The 21,974-nt window shown below is 40.8% G+C and overlaps 1 protein-coding gene across 11 annotated transcripts in view; it reads left to right on the plus strand.

Moving 5' to 3' along the window:
• Window positions 1–360: 360 nt before the first annotated feature.
• Window positions 361–21,974, plus strand: part of RHOBTB3 (Rho related BTB domain containing 3) — a 60,336-nt gene continuing 38,722 nt past the window's right edge. For all 11 annotated transcript variants that reach the window (XR_014838383.1, XR_014838382.1, XR_014838384.1 and 8 more), the window contains exons 1-5: window positions 361–726; window positions 909–1,134; window positions 6,005–6,191; window positions 17,319–17,473; window positions 20,654–20,765. Coding sequence is in view for 2 of the 11 variants with exons in the window: in XM_003354222.6 (XP_003354270.1) it covers window positions 725–726; window positions 909–1,134; window positions 6,005–6,191; window positions 17,319–17,473; window positions 20,654–20,765 (682 nt within the window). In the remaining 9 variants the exon portion in view is untranslated. The remainder of the gene's footprint in view (window positions 727–908; window positions 1,135–6,004; window positions 6,192–17,318; window positions 17,474–20,653; window positions 20,766–21,974) is intronic.

Below are 21,974 nucleotides of genomic sequence, written 5' to 3' on the forward strand. Positions count from 1 at the left end.
CCTCACCTCTTTTTTCCCAGTGTTAAGGGAGCAGGGGCCTCACCGCCCCACCCCCCTTTCCCTGGCTCTGGTTACAGCCTTTCGAGTTGAACAAACTTGCTGCAGGCGGATTGGCGATCGGGAGCTCTCGGACTGGGGCGTTGTATTTATTAATTTATACTCTGCCGCGCCCCGCGCAGACCGCTCCTTTGTATCCGGCCGCGGCGGCCCTGGGCTCCCGGGCCTCAGCGGGGAGCACGGCCCCCGCGTCCGCCCGACCCTCAAGGCCGGCACGTGCTGCTCCCGCCCGCCCGGCCCGCCCGGCCCGCCGAGGGGGCGGAGGCCCAGCTTTTCTCCTCACCCGCTCCGGGCCAGGAGGAGGAGGAGCAGCAGCAGAAAGAGGCGACAGCTGCCCGGCTGAGAGCGCGCGGCGGAGCGTGGCTGCGGCGTCCGGCGACTCTCGGCAGTGGCGGCGGCACGGCCGCCCGGGATGTTCCCGGGCACTTCCTGACTGGCTGGCAGCGCTCACACCGCCCCACTCGCACGCCCCCGGCCCCCAGTCTCGCTGGCTGGCTGGCTGGCTCTCGCGGGCCCGCTCTGCCTCGGCCGCGCCGCGGTGGAGGCGAGCTACCGGAACGCGGCCCGGGATGAGCTGACTGCGGGAAAATACGCCGCCGACGGGCCCGGAGAGGCAGTGAGGACCCGCTTTTCTCTGAATCGCCGCCCTGCCCTTGAATTTGAGATCATGTACGTACGCATCGCGGTCCTGCTATTGTGTCCCCCGCAGCGCGTGCGGGGCGCCCCTGAGCGAGGGGCTCGTGCCCATCCTCGCCTCGCGCTGTCCCCCACACTTCCTGTTCTGATGAAAGCGATCCTCGCGCTGACCACGCGCCTCTGCTTCCCCCCTCATTCCTGTCTCTGTCCTCCAGGTCCATTCACATCGTGGCGCTGGGGAACGAGGGGGACGCCTTTCATCAGGACAATCGGCCGTCGGGGCTCATCCGCACTTACCTGGGGAGAAGCCCGCTGGTCTCAGGGGACGAAAGCAGCTTATTGCTGAACGCGACCAATACGGTCGCACGTCCTGTGTTCACCGAGTATCAGGCCAGCGCGTTTGGGAATGTCAAGCTAGTGGTCCACGACTGTCCCGTTTGGGTAAGGGGCTGCAACTGCTTTGTTCAGATGCTGATGGAGCTTTTCTTCCCCCCCTCCCCCCTTTTCCCCTTTCATGAGTATGGACCGTCGGCGTCACCTGGATGGTTTTTAAACATTTCGTGGCACATCTTTGGTCCTCCGTTTCATTGGGCAGGGGCCAGCCTAGTCAGAGAACACTCTCAGAAGGTAAAAAGCCCCAGTGGCAATGTGAAGTGCCACACTTATCGGCTGTGGGGGTTGTCCCTTGGTAGACAGCTGACAGTTGAATGTCCCAACCCCAAGGGACAGGGTCACTAAGTTTCACCAGCAGAGAGCAATGTTTTTTCATGCTACCCAGTGGGTGATATAGTAATATTAGTGTTCTAAAAATAAAGCTCTCTGAAAGCTCAGCACAGCAAAAATACCTTTCACTGGGGCAGCTCAGAAATAGGACCCCTGGAAAGCAGGGGGAAAGAGGGACTGGGAATTAATTTTAAATGACACATTTATAGCACTGTCCACCTTTGAAAAAAATTAGTGTTTTCAGTGTTAATAATGCAGCTATTCTTGTTATATCTAGCCATTTGTTCTGGTAACTCATAAATCAGAAATGTTACTAATACTGCTTTGGGATTTTAAAAAGCTTTGAAATTTGTGATAATTAAAAGAAGTTCTAATGAAGTTGATAATTCCTAGTCTAATTCTTGAGTGATAAACAGGGAAAGCAGTCTACTCCCCGACATGTGTAAATGTTTTCAGTACACACTAGCATTATATTTTGAATGTTTCCATATAATCTTTATTGAAAGTTTCTGTTTCTGTACTGATATTGAAGTTATATTGCAACTAAAGACTGTTTTATAACAGAAGAAAGTTTAATACCTGAGAAAGAAAATGTAAATTATCATCATGTGAGATCACATTTAAATAGCAATTTAAAAAACTCAATTAGAGGCCATAGGGTACTACACCTTTTAAAACAAATATACATAGAAACATTTCTTGTGCAAATTACCATATTACAGGAAGAAAAAGATCACTTGCCCAAATAAATTTTCGGCTAAAGTAAGTTTATGTTAATAGGCTAAAATAACTTAAAAACAGACTTTGTCAATAACAGGGATGCTGTTAAACTCTTAATTATAACAGTGATGATACTGATCATAAGAAGCATTGATAGGGAACTTGACTGCAATCCATGCAAGAAAATGAAGTGCTTCTTTTACTTGGGTCCTTTAATTGTGGAAGATGTTACAGTCTAAAAACTTATTGGTTCTACCCTCAGTTGAACAAATGTTGAGTGAATAGAGTAAATGAATGTAGGGAAAATAAAATAAGCTGAATTAAGCTGTTAGGATAACCTTTTCTGTTTTTTCTTTGAGCAATTAACTTTTTCCTGTTTTTTTATGTTGTTTCTTTAGCAAAAAAGCCACACTTGGGATCTTATGAATTGCAGTAAATGAAATCTTCCAAATGCATTAAAATTTGACTCCATGATCTTGATTTTTTTTTTTTTTTTTTTTGGTCTTATGCTGTTATGTGTTATTATGCTAATCACCTTTGGTTAGACTCTGGCCCTGCTTAAGGCTTTGAGTTTGTAACTAAGCACAGTTTTCTGGGTTATTATGATCTTCAGACATAGTAGAGCTACTCTTTATAAGGTGCTTTTCTTCTTTGATGGTAAGTAAAAGTCCATCAGAGATGTGAAAAATGATTGTATTCATCAGCTGATATTTGATATATACTGAATTGGAATATTAAGTACAACAGGGCAGATAGAGCACAAGTTTTAACATCAAAAGAACCTGACTTCAGATCCTCACCTTGCTACCTAGTGGCTGTGTTCCTGGGTAAAGTCACATATTTTCCCTGTGTGTAAAATAAATATCATAATCCCGCCTCCTAGAGCTGTGCCAAAGAGTAAATGGGGTAGTATATATAAAGGTCTAAGCATTTAGAACTATGTAGTAGGTACTCAATAAGTGGTAGCTATAATAATAATGTGTTTATCACAACTTTGCTGTAGCTGTTGTATTATGTATTATGGCCCCTACTCCTTAAAACTTAGTGCTGCAATATTTAAAAAATAAATGTTCAAGTTATTGGGTGAATAGTGGTATAAGAAAAACATCTTTATGTGCCTTAATACAATTGCTAAATATGAGTAAGTGGCTGTCTTCTCACATTCTGGTTAACTATTAATTATTACTTAAACCAGCAAAAGGAACGTTTTCCCACCCATCATTCAAGATTTACGCACAAATAGGAGAGCCCTGGGGGCTCAGTGGGATTTGGATCCAGCGTTATTACTGCCGTGGCTCAGACCACTGCTGTGGTGTGAGTTCAGTTCCTGGTGGAGGAATTTTTTTATACCACAGGTGCCATCAAAAAACACCCAGACAGAAAAACAAACAACCAAAAAAAAAAAAAAATAGAGAAGATTTACACATAAAGTACATTGAGGCAGCCATGTTGATACCTAGTGAATGCTGTATTGCAGCTACACAATCAAGTAGAATAAAGTTGTTGTTTTGCTATAAAAATTCAAATTATTTTCAAAAGATGAGTTCCATTCCCTAAATGTGGCTCCAAGCCTCATGTTGCATAACCTCCTAGAGGAAATCCTGGAACTGATTTACAAGGGGTGGGAGAATTCGATTTCCTTCATATTTCTAGAAACCAGTGGAGTATTTTCTCTTTGACATAGTTTGAGAAGAAATGTGGTATTGTTTTCTTGGAGTTGGAATGAGATAGCTGTGCTTCTCTATCCTAGTTTTCTTCTGTAAATCTGTAGCCCCACTCTGGATCTTTGCCATATGTATTTGGCACTTTTTAAGTAAATGTGCTTCCAATTCATTATATTTAGCTCATTATTTAGTATGTCTCTCTTAAACCCACCCTTTTTTGTTATATTATTATTTCATTTCTAGATCTTTTCCTGTTTACCAAAGATATTCCATAAAAAGCAATGAGGTAATAATATATGCAAATGTGACTTGTGCAGGGTTTGAAGCTCTGATTTGTATTAAAATTATTTATAGTTTTTATATCCTCAATACCACAGAGTTAATGATGCCAAAACCCATTTCCTCATGATGTTTTCCCTTAAATGATTTTTTTCTTCTACTCTCCTCCAGTAACTCTGAAACTTTGAACCATTTAGCATGCAAAGAGTGGTTAACTTTTGATTTGTTCTGAGTTAAATGGCTGCTCAATTTAGGTTTAGTTTATTCATCCCATTCATCTGACTTTGCCCTCTTTCTTTGTTGTACGTGTCCACCCTCTTATACTTGTATACTTTGACTACTGTAACAGATACAATTGGAACTGAATGGGTCTTGTGGTTTGGGATTTGGAAATCAGCGCAGAGCTCTGCTGGGAAGCTTTCACATTTTCTTAATCTGAGTCCCATTTTGCTTATCTCCTTTTTTATATCCTCCACTGAGTTCCAGGCTTTGCCTTTGCTGTTGACATCCCCGTAGTTTGCCCTTTGTGGTTTGTTTTTAAATCTTCCTCTAAGAAGGCTCTACCCATCTCACTTTCAGTAAGGTATTCATGTCTAAAAATTCTGCAATTCTTGTTGCTCAGAGTAAACTTGGAAAGAATGGGCAGGCTATGAGGCTGGAGGGAAATGGGAGAGGCTTTGCTGGGACTTGGGGGCGTGCTGGTGAGAAGAAGCTCTCTTCGAAAGGGCGTTATTGTAACACTTCTCCAGAATTTCCCAACATAGGGTAAAAACTCTGTCATGATTGATTCAAACCCTGTTTTGATCTCATATTCAAACTGTCGTAGCAAACTGTCATAGCCCAACACTTTTTGGACTTGTTAGACACCTAACTGTCTATTTTGTTAATCTACCTTTTTTATATCCTAGGAGTACATACCAGAGGCCACAAGAAAAGACAATAATTAATAGCTAACCAGAATGTGAGAAGACAGCCACTTACTCATATTTAGCAATTGTATTAAGGCACATAAAGATGTTTTTCTTATACCACTATTCACCCAATAACTTGAACATTTATTTTTTAAATATTGCAGCACTAAGTTTTAAGGAGTAGGGGCCATAATACATTACTATGGCCTCAATTCTAAATATAAATAGTATTAACTGTAGTCTAAAAGAAAAGATTTCTAAACTGAAAAGGTTTATCCTGAATTTTTACTTGATATGAGCAAAATGCATGCATTGCAAATATATTTCTTGCCATGTTAACACATTATAGTACATGTTGTCTTTTTATAGAGGCACCCCCACACACACCCCCTATGTTCCTCTCACATGTATACTATATATATGTGTACATACACACACACACATACACACACACACACATATATGCAGTGCTGTCCAAAGAATGGATAAAGTTGAAAAGTACATATAAATTTTGAGAATATGGATAATATAAATGGAACTCCATGGAATTTATTGTATTCCAATTCAAAACTCTAAACAATCCTGCATTATCTAACTGGGTCACAGAAAAGCCTTTAAAGCTTTCTTACACTGATGCTTTTGCATCTAATGCATAGTGTTACATTTTTGAAACTATTAGGTGATAAAGCTAAGGCATAATTTTAAAACAGAGTGCTTATTTTTAAGTACAAGTGTTGAAAGCGGTTCCTTACTTCATCAGATTCTTAGGAATTCTCAGATTCTATTTTACCACTACACAGTAATCTAGGCTAAATGAATAAAGATAAACTTTTTTGAAAAGTTGATAGACTTCAAACATTTTAAATTTCATGAGATTACTTCTTCAAAAATAAGTGAATTTTTAAAAATGAATCCCCTAAATTAAAATATAGCAACAATTAAACTAACGTGTTACAGCTTATTTCATGATTGTTTTGAAGTAGACTAAAGGTTGCTCTTTTCATTTTGGTTTAGGACATCTTTGACAGTGATTGGTACACCTCTCGAAATCTAATTGGAGGTGCTGACATCATCGTGATCAAATACAATGTAAATGACAAGTTTTCATTCCACGAAGTGAAGGATAATTATATTCCAGTGATAAAAAGAGCATTAAATTCAGTTCCAGTAATCATTGCTGCTGTTGGTACCAGACAAAATGGTAAGTGTTTAGTTTTTCTTTTATATGAGAGTGCAGGTATTGTATTAATTTTAAATAGAAATAAGTTAATTAATGATTAATACAGGGATTTTTTTCGGGAGGGTGGAAAGCAAAATGACTGTGGCTTCAAATGCCAGCTGTTAGCTCTTCATCAGTGAATATGATAATGAGACATCAAAGGGAAGTATCACAAACTACTGGGTATAGGTGATTCTGCAGGGGATAAATTTGTCTTTTAAACTGCTCCTCTGCAGAAGTGAAAGAAGTCAGTAATTGTGTTCTTTTCCGTAGAGGAGGAGAATTAAACTGATTCTGAGCCCTGGAAAACTCTTTGAAAACCTAAGGGTGTATCCGCTTGAGAAGGGTAGGTTGTCCACACAAGGATGTGGGATTGGGAGCAGAGTTTTTAGGTAGGCAGCAGTAGTACAGCACCACCCAAGAGACAGGATTGTTGACTCCAGAGCTGATGGATTAGTTCGGTTCAGTCAGTTTCAGCAGTTGCTACTGTGCATACTCTTGTCAGATATCTCAGGTCCAGCTCAGAATTCACTTTGATTTGGTGGAATCTTAGTGGTTATTTCCTCAGTATAGCTGTCTTTAAATTTTTATTTTTATCCTGTTTTTACCCATTTTTCCTTGTGATTGAAGTGTAGCAAGATAAAGGACATAGGTTTCACTCATTCGAGAGTAGAGTTTACATATGTGTATATCTGTGCAACCATCACGCAGACCAAGATATAGAATATTTGACTCACTCCAGAAGCTTCTTATGCCTCTTCCCAGCTAATAGTACCCTTTCCCAGAGATAATTACTATTCTGACTTCTAACAACATAGATTCGTTTTAACTATTCTTGACCGTCATACAAATGGAATTACACAGTATGTAGTGTCTTGTGTCTGACTAATTTCATTTAGTGTAATACTTTGGAGACATATGCATGCCGACTCTCTGTAATTTGTTCTTATTATTGCTGTGTATTATTCCATTTGTGACTGTGCCATGATTTATTTCTCCATTCTCCTTTGGGAGATGCTTAGGTTGTTTCCTAGGAGTAGGATCGTTGGGTCATAGGGTGGGTATGTGTTTGGCATTAGCAGATGTGAATAAAGCAGGCTTGACCCTTCTTTGACCCCACATCCTGTCTACTTCCCTAACTTTCTTTTTATTGCTGGTCATGATTCTTGAACGAGTTATCCACACTTCCTGAGTCCGCTTCCTGACTTCCCATTCATATTTCAGTCCACTACAGTCTGACTTTGACTTTCACAATTACACAGGATCTGCTTTCACTCAGGGCTGCCAATTATACATACCTACTGCCAAATTTAATTTGCATTTTAATAACAATTATCCCTTTGAAGTTATTCAAGCACACCTCTTCCTCTGCTTAGTAAAGTTACTCTTTCTTTCCTGGTTGCTCTAATTCTCCGTCTTCTTTCCTTGCCTTCTCAGCCCCCTTTATGCATATACACCAAATCAATACATCCTGTAGGTGTTGCCCAGAGTCCCATCCTTTGGCTTCGGGAAGCCCTCTTGCTGTTTCCTCTGACCCTGAACCTGCTAATCCATTGCCCAGGCTTCTCCTGTATAGGCATTGGTTATTGCCCAGACTACTTCTCTGGCTTCAGTCTCTCTCCTGACCCACATCCCCACAGACATCTTCCTCTTTCTGCTGAGTTCCCTGTCTTGGTGAATGATGCCAAGCCCATTCATTCACCCAAATTAGAATCATCCAAACTAACTTTCTCTCCCTTTCCCCACATCTAGTTAATGAAGAAGCTCCTTTGATTTTATATTTTAAATAAGCCGCAAACTTGCTTTCTCATCATCTCTCCTGGATTTCAGATTCTATCTATCTGAATTTAATCTAAATATCTATCATAGTGACTTCCTTTTTGGTCTAAGGAGACAGTTCCAGATTTTTGTCAGATCTGAAACTTATACAATTTTGGAGGTCCTTTATGAGAAAAAAAGAAGCTACAAAATTACAGACAGACACATATATACAAATAAATATTTATTTTGAATGTGAAAAGAAAGCACAATAGATTACAACTCTGAAAAGCTGTCAAAACCCACAAACATTAAAAAAAATTTCTACTTTTTAAAAATCTGACACTTCTTTAACTTTTATGCTTTTTAGACAGCTTAGTCTTATCAGTTCTTCATATAATAAACACTTTTTGAGATTTTTCTGTAGAGAGAAGAGAGTGAGAGTATTTCTTCCAACATTTTTCTTCACTCTCCACATCTTCGGGGTGCCGGGCACTCCAGTTTGTGTTGTATTCACTTGATGCTCTGGCTCTTTGTGTCATGACGCCAATTAGTCTGCACAGTGGGTGGAAGAAGCATTCCTGAAGGCCATTCGAGTACCAAGACAGCTTGAAAACATTTATAAGGAAGTGACTACAAGCCACAAATAATATCTGACTAAACCTAAATTTAAATTCTTCTTAGCAGGATCCCAAAAATGTCCATAGCCCTTCCAAAGCTGCCTGATGGAAGGTGAAGTGAGTTGGAGTGGACAGAGACAGTGGTCTTAACCACACATAGTAAGAATATCTTATTTTGCAGATTTTACAAAAGCATATGTCATGTGAAAGGATCTGATGCCCAGGTTTCTCCCAAGGCTTTGAAAAGGACCTGCAAGGAGCGACCTTGAAACCTAGGCTTCCTGGTAAATTGGCCTCTGGTCTCCTGCTCCTGCTTGGCCTCTTTCTGTTTTTTGTTTTGTTTTGTTTTTTGTCTTTTTGTCTTTTTAGGGCCACACCTGAGGCATATGGAGGTTCCCAGGCTAGGGGTCGAATTGGAGCTGTAGCTGCCGGCCCACGCTAGAGTCACAGCAATGCCAGATCCGAGCCGCGTCTTCAACCCACACAACAGCTCACCGCAATGCCAGATCCTCAACCCACTGAGTGAGGCCAGGGACCGAACCTGCATCCCCATGGATGCCAATCAGGTCCGTTAACCGCTGAGCCACAATGGAACTCCCTGCTTGGCCTCTGTCTGAAATAAATCCTCCCAGAATAATCATCCTAGAATATGTCAGATCATGGATACTCAATTCTTTAAATTTTTTAGAAACTTTCTTCTTTTTTTTCTTACTTATTTTCGAAATTTCAAACTTAAGGAACTTGACAAGAATAGGACAGTGAGCCCCCGAAATCACACACACACACACACACACACACACTTTTTTGTGTGTGAACCATTTGGGAGTAAATTGTAAACATGGGATTTCTTTAGTCCTAATTAATTAAGTGCATCTGATCTAAGAACAGAGCTGTTCTCCTATTAACCAGTGATGCAGTCGTCACTCAAGAATTATAACATGCCATATAACATACCTATTATACTATTATACTTTTTTTTTTTTTTTTTTTTTTTTGGTCTCTTGTCTTTTAGGGCTGCACCTGCAGCATATGAAGGTTCCCAGGCTAGGGGTCCAATTAGAGCTGTAGTCGCTGGCCTACACCACAGCCACAGCAATTTGGGATCTGAGCTGCGTCTGCAATCTACACCACAGCTCATGTCAATGCCAGATCCTTAACCCACTGAGTGAGGCCAGGGATCCAACCTGCGTCCTCATGGGTGCTAATCGGGTTCGCTAACCACTGAGCCACAACAGGAACTCCCTATACTGTTATTTAAAATATAACCCATATTCCCATTTTTCCACTTGTTCCAAAGTTGATTTTTTTTTTAAATTCAGGATGAAATTAAGGACTATGCATTTAGTCATCATGTCTCCTTAGTTCCTTTTGATCCAGAACAGTTCCTGGTTCCCCAGCCTTTTGTGGGTGGGGTTTGGGGGTGTCTTTTATGACATCGACATTTTTAAAGAATTGAAGCCCATTATTTTGGCATGATTCCTTCAGTTGTGATAACTGTGGTTGCAAAATCGTGATTTTCCTGTCATTTCTTCTGCACTTAGTTGTTGGGATTCTTCTGTAAATACAGCAGTCCCTTTTTTCTGCTCCCACATTTATCTTTTAAAGTCATTATGATTCATAAGTTTGTTTTCTTATAGTCAGTATTTTATAATCTGTTCTTATTCATTCTGATGCTCCAGTTACCCCACATTTGCCTTTATGCTCTTTCCAATTAAGTTTTGAATCATTCCTTATTTATTTATTTATTTATTATTTTTTGGTCTTTTTTTGCTATTTCTTGGGCCGCTCCCGTGGCATATGGAGGTTCCCAGGCTAGGGGTCAAATCGGAGCTGTAGCCGCTGGCCTACGCCAGAGCCACAGCAATGCGGGATCCGAGCCGTGTCTTCAGCCTACACCCCAGCTCACGGCAACACTGGATCCTTTAACCCACTGAGCAAGGCCAGGGACCGAACCCACAACCTCATGGTTCCTAGTCGGATTTGTTAACCACTGCGCCACGACGGGAATGCCCCTTCCTTATTTTCTGGCACAGATGTTCCAGGCTCACCGTAGACTTGGCCTGCCCCAGGACCTGTGGGCCTCGCTGCTTCCAGAGGGGTCCTCCAGCTAACCTTCACTCTGGCGCCCTTGGTGTCCTCCTTGCCCTCCCCCTTTTGTTAAGCAGTGAGCACTGAGATGTTGCTGCAGTGCCTGGGGGGTCCCACCTGTCCCTGAGCCTCGGCATCCCTCTTTGGTCCTATGTGTGCTGCCTGCATCCTCTCAGGCACACCTAATTTCTGGGCTGATGAATCTCTCCTCTAATTTGTGAGCGTTGCCATTTGTGTCTCCCTTTCTCCTCTGTCTTCCTACCTCCCCCCAACCCTCTCTTCCTTCCCTCCTTTCCCCTTTCCACCTCTTTCCTCTTGCTCTCTTTTTTTTCTCATGATTTCCGTGATTTGGTAGAGGGAAGATGGCAGTGTGGGCTTAGCTTGCCCTCTTGCAAGTGGAAGCGATGGGGTCCCTTTATTCTCACATTCAGGTCTCAGCATCTGCTATACCATATACTCTGGCTGAAGGGCCCCTCTGCATAGCTCCTATCATATCTGCACAAGGCATTTATCCTTACCCTTTTAAATCATCACCTCTTCTGTGAAGCCTTCCATAATCCCCCAGGCAGAGTTAGTTTTTCTCCTCTGTTCCTATGGTGATTGGGTTTTGTATACCTTTATTTTTGTACTTATGTTAAAATTGTCCACAGTCGGAGTTCCCATCATGGCTCAATAGAAAGAAATCCGATAGGTTTTGCATTCGGTCCCTGGCCTCGCTCTGTTGGTTAAGAATCCTGCATTGCTGTGAGCTGTGGTATAGGTCGCAAACATGGTTCGGATCCAGTGTTGCTGTGACTGTGGCATAGGCCAGCAGCTGTAGCTCCGATTTGACCTGTAGTCTGTGAACCTCCATATGCTGCAGGTGCAACCCTAAAAAAAAAAAAAGCAAAATAAATAAATAAATAAAAACATAAATAAATAAATAAAATTTAAAAAATTGTCCACAGCCATGTCTGTCTTGGCTTAGTTGACTATGAGTTTCATTTGTCTTTGTGTCTTTATAACCCTGCTACTTAGAGTGTGGTAAGTACCCAAAAAACATTTGTCCAGTGAGTGGATGAATGGTTTTATGAATAATATACATAAAGTGAAAAATCATTTTCACTAACAGGATGAAATTAATTTATCATGTGAGATGTGATTACACTGTAATTACAAAGCTAAATCTGGCTGTTCAACTCATGGACAGTTTTCCTCCCTCCCCCAGTCCCTTGCAATCCATGCAGCTATTCTGGTGTTCTGGTAACTTCTCTCCAGCTCCTTTAACAAGTTCAGCAAACACAATTAGTCTCATCTTTTCCCTTTGTTATACATGTTTTGACAGGCTTTACCGTGTCTGTGTGTGTCTTCATCATACTTGTGTCTGAATACGTTTTTGGCTTTTACTAAATATTGAATCTATCTTTAAAGTAGAAAATTTTTTCCAAAATTGACATGGGTGTATTCATAGTCTTATGCTCCTGAAAGCAGGCATCCTGTCTTTTTCTTTGTGAAGCTCTGACAGAGCCTGGTAAATTGCTAGGCTGGAATTCCTGAAAGGATTTCTAAGACTCTTAAGTACTGGCAACATTGTAAACACCACCCTATAGGTTCTCAAAGCCATTGCTTTGAAAGGGATGCCATTCACCTGAATTCCAGAGTTACATTGTGTTTTCTTTTAAAAACACATAGATGTGTTGTGATAACACCAGAAAAGATAATGTATAAGAAGAAAAAAAGACTACAGTGTTATCTAGATGTGTAATGCTGATTCCCAGTGTTCCAGGGACCCTGAGGTAGGCTCACAGGAATGAGTCCTAAAGAAGGCACCACAATTTAACATTATTTGGGTCTTATTGTCCCTGATGAAATGCTCTATGTAGGTATATTTAACCCATAAATGTTTTGCTAATTCTCCTACCTAACATGTAATGACTAGGCATTTTTTCTTCTTGGGTGCAAGTGAACTAAAAGAAACGTCTTCTGTGATATAGGAGAGATATAATGATTGGATATAAGGAGGCACTTTCTAGGTTAATAAGTTGCTTGTGGCTGCATACAATGGAAAACCCCATTCAGCTGTGTTAAATCTGACACTAGCTGGATTGTCCCTCAAATCAAGATTATTTCATAGCAATTATTTTACATTATGCAAGCTTAGTTTTTCACTCAAAACACTACTATTTTTGTCCAGAAATGAAGTTTAATGAGATGACCTGCCTACCCACTTCATTCCATCAACATAAGGGAGAGCTTTGTAGTGATAAGAAGATCTCTGTCTTGAGAAAATCAAAGGCACTATTTATGAAGGCTTTACGAAGAATGCAAAATACCAATGTGTTATTTTTCAAGATAGGCTAAAATGTGTATGAAAACTTTAGTTGCTCCGAACCTAAAATGATCTTAGAAAAAGTAAATGCAAGAACTCAGATTAGAAGTTACGGCCTAATTTAGAGAAACCAAACTTCATTTTTTTTTATTTTCAATTTTTTTTAATTTAAATTTTATTTTTATTATTTTTTGCTTTTGGGGGCCGCAGGTGCAGCATATGGAGGTTCCCAGGCTAAGGGTTGAATGAGAACTGCAAATGCTGGCCTACACCACAGCCACAGCAACGTGGGATCTACTGCATCTGTAATCTGCATCGCAGCTCATGGCAACACCAGATCCTTAACCTACGGAGCAAGGCCAGGGGTTCAACCTGCATCCTCATGGATACTGGTCAGGTTCATAGCCTGTTGAGCCACAGTGGGAACTCCCCCAAGCTTCATTTTTAAATCACCATATCAATTTCTGTTGTATGGCATAGTGACCCAATCATATACACAGTCCCTGTGCTGTACAGTAGGGCCCCATTGCTCATCCATTCCAAATATAACTGTTTGCATCCAAAATCCCCAAACTGTCTGTGCATCCCATTCCCTACCCACTCCCCCCAGAAACCACAAGTCTTCTTAGCCGTGATCTGCTTCTGTTTTGTAGATAGGATCATCTCTGCCATAGTTTAGATTCCACAAGTAAGTGATATCACATGGTATATGTCTTTTCCTTTCTCACTTATTATGAGAATCTCTAGTTCCATTCATGTTGCTGCAAATGGCATTAGTTTATCTTTTTATGACTGAGTAGTATTCCATTGTATATATATATGTACCACATCTTTTTTTTTTCTTTTTTTTTTTTAGGGCTGTACCCACAGCATATGGAGGTTCCCAGGTAGGGGTCCAGTCCCGGAGTTGTAGCCGCTGGCCTATGCCAGAGCCACAGCTACAGCCACAGCGTCTGCTACCTACACCACAGCTCATGGCAATGCTGGATCCATAACGCACTGAACGAAGCCAGGGATTGAACCCACATCCTCATGGATGCTAGTTGGGTTCGCTAACTGCTGAGCCACAACAGGAACTCCATGTACCACATCTTTTTAATCCACTCATCTGTCATTGGACATTTAGGTTGTTTCCATGTCTTGGCTATTGTTTATAATGCTGCAATGAACATTTAGGGGTGCACGTATCTTTTTGAATGAAAGTTTTGTGTCTAGATATATGCCCAAGAGTGTGATTGCTGAGTTATATGGTAGTTCTGTATTTAGTTTTCTGAGGAACCTCTATAGTGGTTGTACCAGTTTACATTCCCACCAACAGTGAAGGAAGGTAGCCTTTTCTCCACACCCTCTCCAGCATTTGTCACTTGTTGACTTGTTAATGATAGCCATTCTGACCTGTGTGATGTGGTACCTCATTGCAGTTTTGATTTGCATTTCTCTAATAATTACTGATGTTGAGCATTTTTTCATGTGCCTATTGGCCATCCATATATCTTCTTTGGAGAATTGTCTATTTAGGCCTTCTGCCCTTTTTTCTTTCTTTTTTTTAGGTCTTTTTAGGCCCACACCTGAAGCATTTGGAAGATGGAAGTTTCCAGGCTAGAGGTCTAATCAGAGCTGCAGCTTCTGGCCTAAGCCACAACCATAGCAGTGCAGGATCCAAGCTGCGTCTGTGACCTACACCACAGATCATGGCAATGTCAGATCCTCAATCCACTGAGCAAGGCCAGGGATCGAACCCACATCTTCATGGATACTAGTTGGCTCATTACTGCTGAGCCATGACAGGAACTCCCCCATTTCTCAGTTGGGTTGTTTGGTTTTTTTTGGTTGGGTTGTGTGCATATTTTGGAGATGAGACCCTTGTCTATTGTGTCGTTTGCACGGATTTTCTCCTATTCTGTGGGTTGTCTTTTTTTTTTTAATGATTTCCTTTGCTGTACAAAAGCTTTTGAGTTTAATTAGGTCCCATTGGTTTATTTGCATCTTTATTGTCATTACTGTAGGAGGTGGCTCAAACAAGATCTTACTGTGAATTTTGTCAGAGAGCATTCTGCCTATGTTTTCCTCTAGGAGTTTTATAGTATCTGGCCTTATATTTAAGTCTTTAATCCATTTTGAGTTTATTTTTGTGTATGGTGTTAGATACTGTTCTACTTTTATTCTTTTACATGTTGCTTTCCAGTTTTCCCAGCACATTTATTGAAGAGACTGTCTTTCTTCCACTGTATGTTCTTGCCTCCTTTGTCATAGATTAATTGACCATAGGTGCTCAGGTTTATTTCTGGGCTTTCTGTCCTGTTCTATTGATCTATATTTCTGTTTTTGTGCCAGTACCATATTGTTTTGGTAAGTGTAGCTTTGTAGTATTGTATGATTCCTCCATTTTCATTTTTCTTTTTCAATATTGCTTTGGCTTTTTGGGATCTTTCATGTTTCCATACAAATTTCAAAATATTTTTTTCTAGTTCTGTGAAGACTGTCCTTGGTAATTTGACAAGGATTGCATTGAATGTGTAGATTGCCTTGGTTAGCATAGTCATTTTGACAATATTGATTCTTCCAATCCAAGAGCATGGTATATCATTCCATTTGTTTGTGTCATCTTCGATTTCTTTCATCAGCATCTTACAGTTTTCAGAACATAGTCTTTTGTCTCTTTAGGTATGTGTATCCCTAGGTATTTTATTCTTTTTGATGTGGTGGTAAATGGGATAGTTTGTCTGATTTCTCTTTCTGATCTTTACTTTTGTTTCTCTGTCTCACAAGAGTCTTAGACAAGGTACTTAACCTCTCTGAGTCTCAGTTTTTTCCTAATCACAATGAGAATGTGAAAACATGGTTTCTGAGCTAAGTATGCTTTCAGTGAAGCTAAATTATCTAGTTGTGTGTGCATGCACATATGCAAGTTACATGTGCAGTATGCACATGCACTGAATATCCTTAATATATACACTATGTGTACACACATGTGCTCCATCTTTATGCAGTTCATCTCTATGCAGTAAATTCATTGTGTGTTCTGTGGGTAGTATCCAAATGCCCTTTCAGGGCCACTGTACTCCCTCAGTTACCAAGTTTGTTGGTCGCTGATGGCTCACAACTTATTCCCTTTCCAGACATTACCCTGTGCTCCTAGAAGCTGCCTGCCCAAGGTTTTGCTCCCTCTACAGGGCAGCCCTCCTTTAATTACTGGCTGATTCAGGGATACAAAGGCCCAGCTTTGCATGGGCAACCATTCTAAAAGGTCATCTGAGCTCCAGAGCTCCCCCTGTGGGATGGCTGAGGTCTCTGTTGCACAAACATTATAGTTCAAATTCTTCTGTCCAGTTCTCCTTCCCTCATCCCTGAGACAAGTTATTCCCAGGCTTACCCCCCAGTAAGCCTCCTTCACACCAGTTTCCATCTCACAGACTGCTTCTCAGGAAGCAAACACAACAACATGCTTTTTTAGAAGTGGATTTACCCCTTTTTGACTTGGCTGCCTTTGGAACAATGTCATATCTGATGGTGTAGCATGAAATGAAACAACCCTGGCTGATGGACATGGAGTTGAACATACATTTCTAGGGAGTGTTTTACAGGTAGTTTGACCTACCACCTTCCTAGCTATAGGTCTGTACGTGGGACAGCTGTGACTCTTGGGACCATTCACATTTCAATTGATTACTTTTTATTCCTTCACTTTTTAATTTTTTAATCTTGCAGCAAAAGATTAAAAGTGATTGTATTTGGTCTCCGCAGTTGAATGCTTTAGAGTTCAGTAATTGAAATGTCTGGATGAATAAGAATATACTTCATAGGAAATTTACAAAGACTGGCAACTTTGCAGCCTTGGAGATTGAGGTCAAATTGAGGATTCTATTAAAATAAAAGTATAAGATCGATTCAAACTTAGTGAATACATTTAAAGTTTATTACAAAAAAAATGCCAACCCATGTTTTCCATGGTTTCTATGGGCAATCAAGTTGTTAACTTTGTATTGCTATTCAGGATGTCAAGGTTGTATAAAAGGAAGCAGGCCTGACATTACTGGCCGATGGGCTGGATTCCTGTAATAGCTTTGGTAATATTCATTCACCTATTTAAAAATTCTAATATGTTCTAAGATGCTATTCATTCTTCTCACATTTATAAAGGTTATTTATTTTAGCGACCTTGCTAATATCATTGACACTTTTTATTCAGAGTCTAGTGGATAGTGGGTTTACTAAATGGCCTTGAATTGTGTTTCTGGCATGAGCTCTTAATTCGTTGTTTAGTGTTCAGATTGTGAATGTACATTTTTCCTGTCCAATTTCAAAGCTCTTTGTTACTCACATTCGTTTTCTCAGAAGAATTACCTTGTACGTGCCCACTGTGTACCTCAGACAGAGGGAGCTGTGTCAGTACAACCGAAGGGATCCAGCTTGCTAAAGAACTAGGAGCAACTTATCTGGAACTGCATAGCCTTGATGACTTCTACATAGGAAAATATTTTGGAGGAGTGGTAAGTGGAAATTCCAGTCACATAAATTAAAGTCGCCTGTCCGGTTGGCTCTGTAGCTGTTTTCCAGAGCCTCAGCTAGAACTTTAGTTTTAAAAGCAGGATTAGTTTTAACTTGGAGAAATGAAATGAGAGCAAGCAGAAAAAAGGTTTTGTCAGAGTGAAATTCTAGTTTTACTTCTCTCTCCAAGTGAAACATTTTCTATCGTCTCATAGGGTATTTTGGAATTTTCCATTTGATGACACTTTATACAAACCTGTGATGTCAGTTTAGTAACTGACATTTTGTCACTTTTAGTAAAAAGATTTAGTATTTACACAGCTTGATGAGCCTGGTAGCCTGAACCAACAGAACCTGAAAGTTCTCTTTCATTTCTATCTGCTATTTGAGAAGAATGATTTTTCTTCTCCATGTGGGCTTCAGCAGGATTTCATGTACCTTCTGATTTTGGTATAGCTCAAAAAATATCCAAAGGCACTCCTCATGCAGATGGCTTCTTGCTGGACAAGTGGGGATCCAGGGTGTGCTGCTCTATCGCAGTGACATGCATTGGGTCCCACGGGCATTCTGAAGCCCATCTTACACCCACAGCACTTACCCTGCAACATACCCTCCTCCAGAATACTGTGGAGTTGTATCATTCAAGTACTAACTGACTTTGGAACTATCTTTCCAACCTGCTAAGGAGTGACTCCTTTCAGCAAACAAATCGAGTAAACATTGACAGGAGGCTTAGACCCGTGTAAACCCCACATTAAGCGGGAGTCCTTTGGACTTGTCCATCAGTCCCTGAGCACCTCATCAAGTACTCTAGCCAGTGTATCAGAGTATTCATTGTATAGATTCATGCCGAAATGTTGAGGTTGCCACAGACCACAGAAGTTTGTTTCACTTACTCTGGAGTAACTCAAGTCCAAATAAGAACCAAAGGTAAAATAAGAACCCAGTGTAAGAATTCTTATTCCTGGAGTTCCTGTCATGACACAGCGGAAATGAATCTGACTAGGAACCATGAGGTTGAAGATTCAATCCCTGGCCTCGCTCAGTAAGTGAAGGATCCGGCATTGCCATGAGCTGTGGTGTAGGTCACAGATGCAGCTTGCATCCTGTGTTGCTGTGGCTGTGGCTGTGGTAGGCCAGCAGCTGTAGCTCCAATTAGACCCCTAGCCTGGGAACCTCCATATGCCGTGGGTGCAGCCCCAAAAAGCAAAAAATAAAATAAAAAATAATTCTGACTTCTATCACATATAAATGCCTAGTATTCACTTAGTAATGTAAAGAAACAATCATACAGCACTAAGGAAGATAGACTCACAGTATTGATGCCATCAGCGACTGGGAGAATCTCTTATTTGTTGATGGTGGTAAACAGTGGGTAGAAAGGGAGGGAGAGGTGCAATCTATGAAAATAAGATCTGAATGATCTCTTTTTAGACTCTTCGAATAGGAAAGAACAACTGGGATCTTGAGTTTAAGAAACACTAGTATTTGTAAGAATATGAATGGAGTGATGTGTCAGAAAGAAGGGAGCACTTTGTGATCTTGTGTTGAAGATTTGGGGAAGAAGAGCTGTGCAGTGTCACCCTGAGCCTGGACCAGGGCAGCACGTGCCCTCAAGCTTTAGAAAGCCTCAGCTGGCCCTCCCCCAGCTGCACCCCTCCCCCTGGGGCATACATTGATGGGACTACCGGCATGTGCCCACTACAGCTAGCACCTCCCTTCCTGCATCATCTGTGTGGTGACTACTACCCACATGTGGCTGTTTATATTTAAGTTAATGAAAGAATAATTCAGTTCCTCAGGTGTACTATCCACATTTCAGGTACTCAGTAACGACACGTAGCTGGTGGCTACTGTTCAGATGATTAGCACAGATGTTAAAGGACATTTCCATCAACACAGAGCAGAGGGTTCTGTGGAATAGAGCTGTGGCCATGCTCCCAAAACCAGGACCACTGAATTCTCTAACCAGCTGGCTCTTAAGTCTGTTTCCTGGACCTGTGCGTGCCTCCTTCCTGGGTCCATCCTCCTGAAGGTGGACCGTGTGCCTGGTGTGTGCACACCTAGCCCTGACAAGTGGCAGAGGGGTGACTGCGTTTGAGGATTGGGGGAGAGGAAAGTGGCTGGAGCTTGGTTGTATAGTACAGGTGTGAATGTGCGCCTGTGTGCACAGGCCTCCTCCACTGGTGAGGAAGTGTGGGGTGGAGCAGGGGGTGACACGAGGAGGGGTGGTCTTGGGTCCCAGGAGGTAGGGGCCTATTAGGAGCTCTCCCTGTGCTGCATGAAACTGCAGGGAGTCTGAGAAGTGAAATCTGAAGGTGGCCTTCCAGGCTTTAATGATGACATACTTGCCAAAGCAGGAGGATAGACTATCACTTATGTAACAGTTTGTTTTCTTGATTTATAACATTTAAATATTTAGGTATGTGGGACGTAGATGTCCATTTGTACTTTTGCCCCAGGCCTCACACTCCTGTGTAAGTGCACGTGGTTAAGATTTTTAATTTATAGGGAGTTCCCGTCTTGGCTCAGCAGAAATGAATCCGACTAATATCCATGAGGATGCAGGTTTGATCCCTGACTTAACTCAGAGGGTTAAGGTTGCAGACAAGGCTCGGATCCTGCATTGCTGTGGCTGTGGTGTAGGCTGGTGGCTACAGCTCTGATTCGACCCCTAGCCTGGGAACCTCTATATGCCATGGATGCAACCCTAAAAAAGACAAAATAAAAAATTTAATCTATAAAGTAAAGGATGTATTTCAAAGTAACTTTTTCAGGAAAAAAAAATTAGAGCATGTGTGAACTTTCCAAGTTGATACGAGTGTTTGTGACATAGAGCCAGGTCTGTTCTTGCCTTGACTTTCTCTAGTATTGATTGCTGTGCTTGCCCACAAGACAGTGATTGACAGTCACACAGTTGTACTGCTTGGCTTTCTTGATTATCCAAGAGGAAATACGGTTCCTTCTTGAATGCTAGTTTATTTATGTTTAGACAAGGCACAATCTGTTCTACTTGATAGATTTTTAAAAAATAAAAAAAACATTTAAAAGCATCTGCTAAAGCATTCATGTAGATGGTACTCACATTAAAAACACTTGGCAGTTGTGGTTTGGGGTATAAATCATCATGTCAGTTACATAATTTTGTTGGAGCTTTAATTAAACTTTGATTCATGTTTTAGTTGGAGTATTTTATGATTCAAGCCTTAAATCAGAAGACAAGTGACAAAATGAAGAAAAGGAAAATGAGCAACTCGTTTCATGGAATTAGACCACCTCAGCTTGAACAACCAGGTGCATTTATTAGCCAATGTCTAGACATTCAGTTGATATTTATTGTAGATGATTTCACAAGTCTTAGAGCAATAGTTCTCAAATTTGAGTATGTTCAGGACTCACCTGGCATTCTGACTCAGTCAGTCTGGGATGGAGCCTGAATGTGATTTTTAAATAAGCTTCCCAGATGATTCTGAAGCAGGTAGTACTTGGATCCCATTTTGAGGACTATTGTCTTAAAAACTTGAGCCTGTAGATTTTTAAAAATTGTGTGTGTGTGTGTGTGTGTGTGTGTGTGTGTGTGTGGTAGAGAGCTGTTTTATATAGTGTAATGAGAAATGTAATGTATGAACCTTGATTGGATACTGGTTCAATAAAAACATCCAAAAGAGGTTCTTGGGACAGTTGGGTAAAATTTCAATATGGATTGGAAATTAGATGATATTAGGAGTTACTGTTAATTTTCTTTTTTTTACCTCAGTGAATTTTATTATATTTTTATAGTTGTACAATGATCATCACAGTGTTAATTTTCTTGTGTATGAAAATAGTGTTGTGGTTAATAGAAGAATATCCTTATTCTTAGGAGATGAGTATGAAAGTATTAAAGCTAAAGTGTCCTGATGATTATAACTTACTTTTAAATGGTTCAGCAGGAGTTCCCATTGTGGCTCAGCAGTAACAAATCCAACTAGTATCCATGAGGATGTGGGTTTGATCCCTGACCTCGCTCAGTGGGTTATGGATCCGGCGTTGCCATGAGCTATGGTGTAAGCTGGGAGCTGCAGCTGGGATTCGACCCCTAGCCTGGGAACTTCCATATGCCACAAGTATGGGCCTTGGATTCAGCAGTAAGAGAGAGAGAGACCCGGAGGGAGAGAGAAAATCTAGAGATAAGGCAAAAAAATGATAAAATGTTAATAATTATAGAATTTAAGGGCAAGATATATGTGTGCTTATTATATCGTTCATTCAGCTTTTTTGAATGTTTGAAAATGTTCATGATATAATGTTAGAAGAAAATTTAAAGTTAAAAATAAAAAAAATTACACCAACTGTTATAGTACATAATTTTGGTAGAATAGTACTCTCTTCAGATCAATTAATTATGAATATTGTTTTAAAAAGTAGGCACTTGGTAAGTATTTGAATGAATGAATGTAAATAAAAAACCAGGAGAATATAAATTAGTATGGGGAGTCAATTCCAGGTTTTAAGAACTGCAGA

This window comes from Sus scrofa, chromosome 2 (genome assembly GCF_054392235.1).
Source record: "Sus scrofa isolate SSC_HxYL_T2T_F1_AM1 chromosome 2, Sscrofa_HxYL_maternal_Yorkshire_Landrace_v2.0, whole genome shotgun sequence".
NCBI lineage: Eukaryota > Metazoa > Chordata > Mammalia > Artiodactyla > Suidae > Sus > Sus scrofa.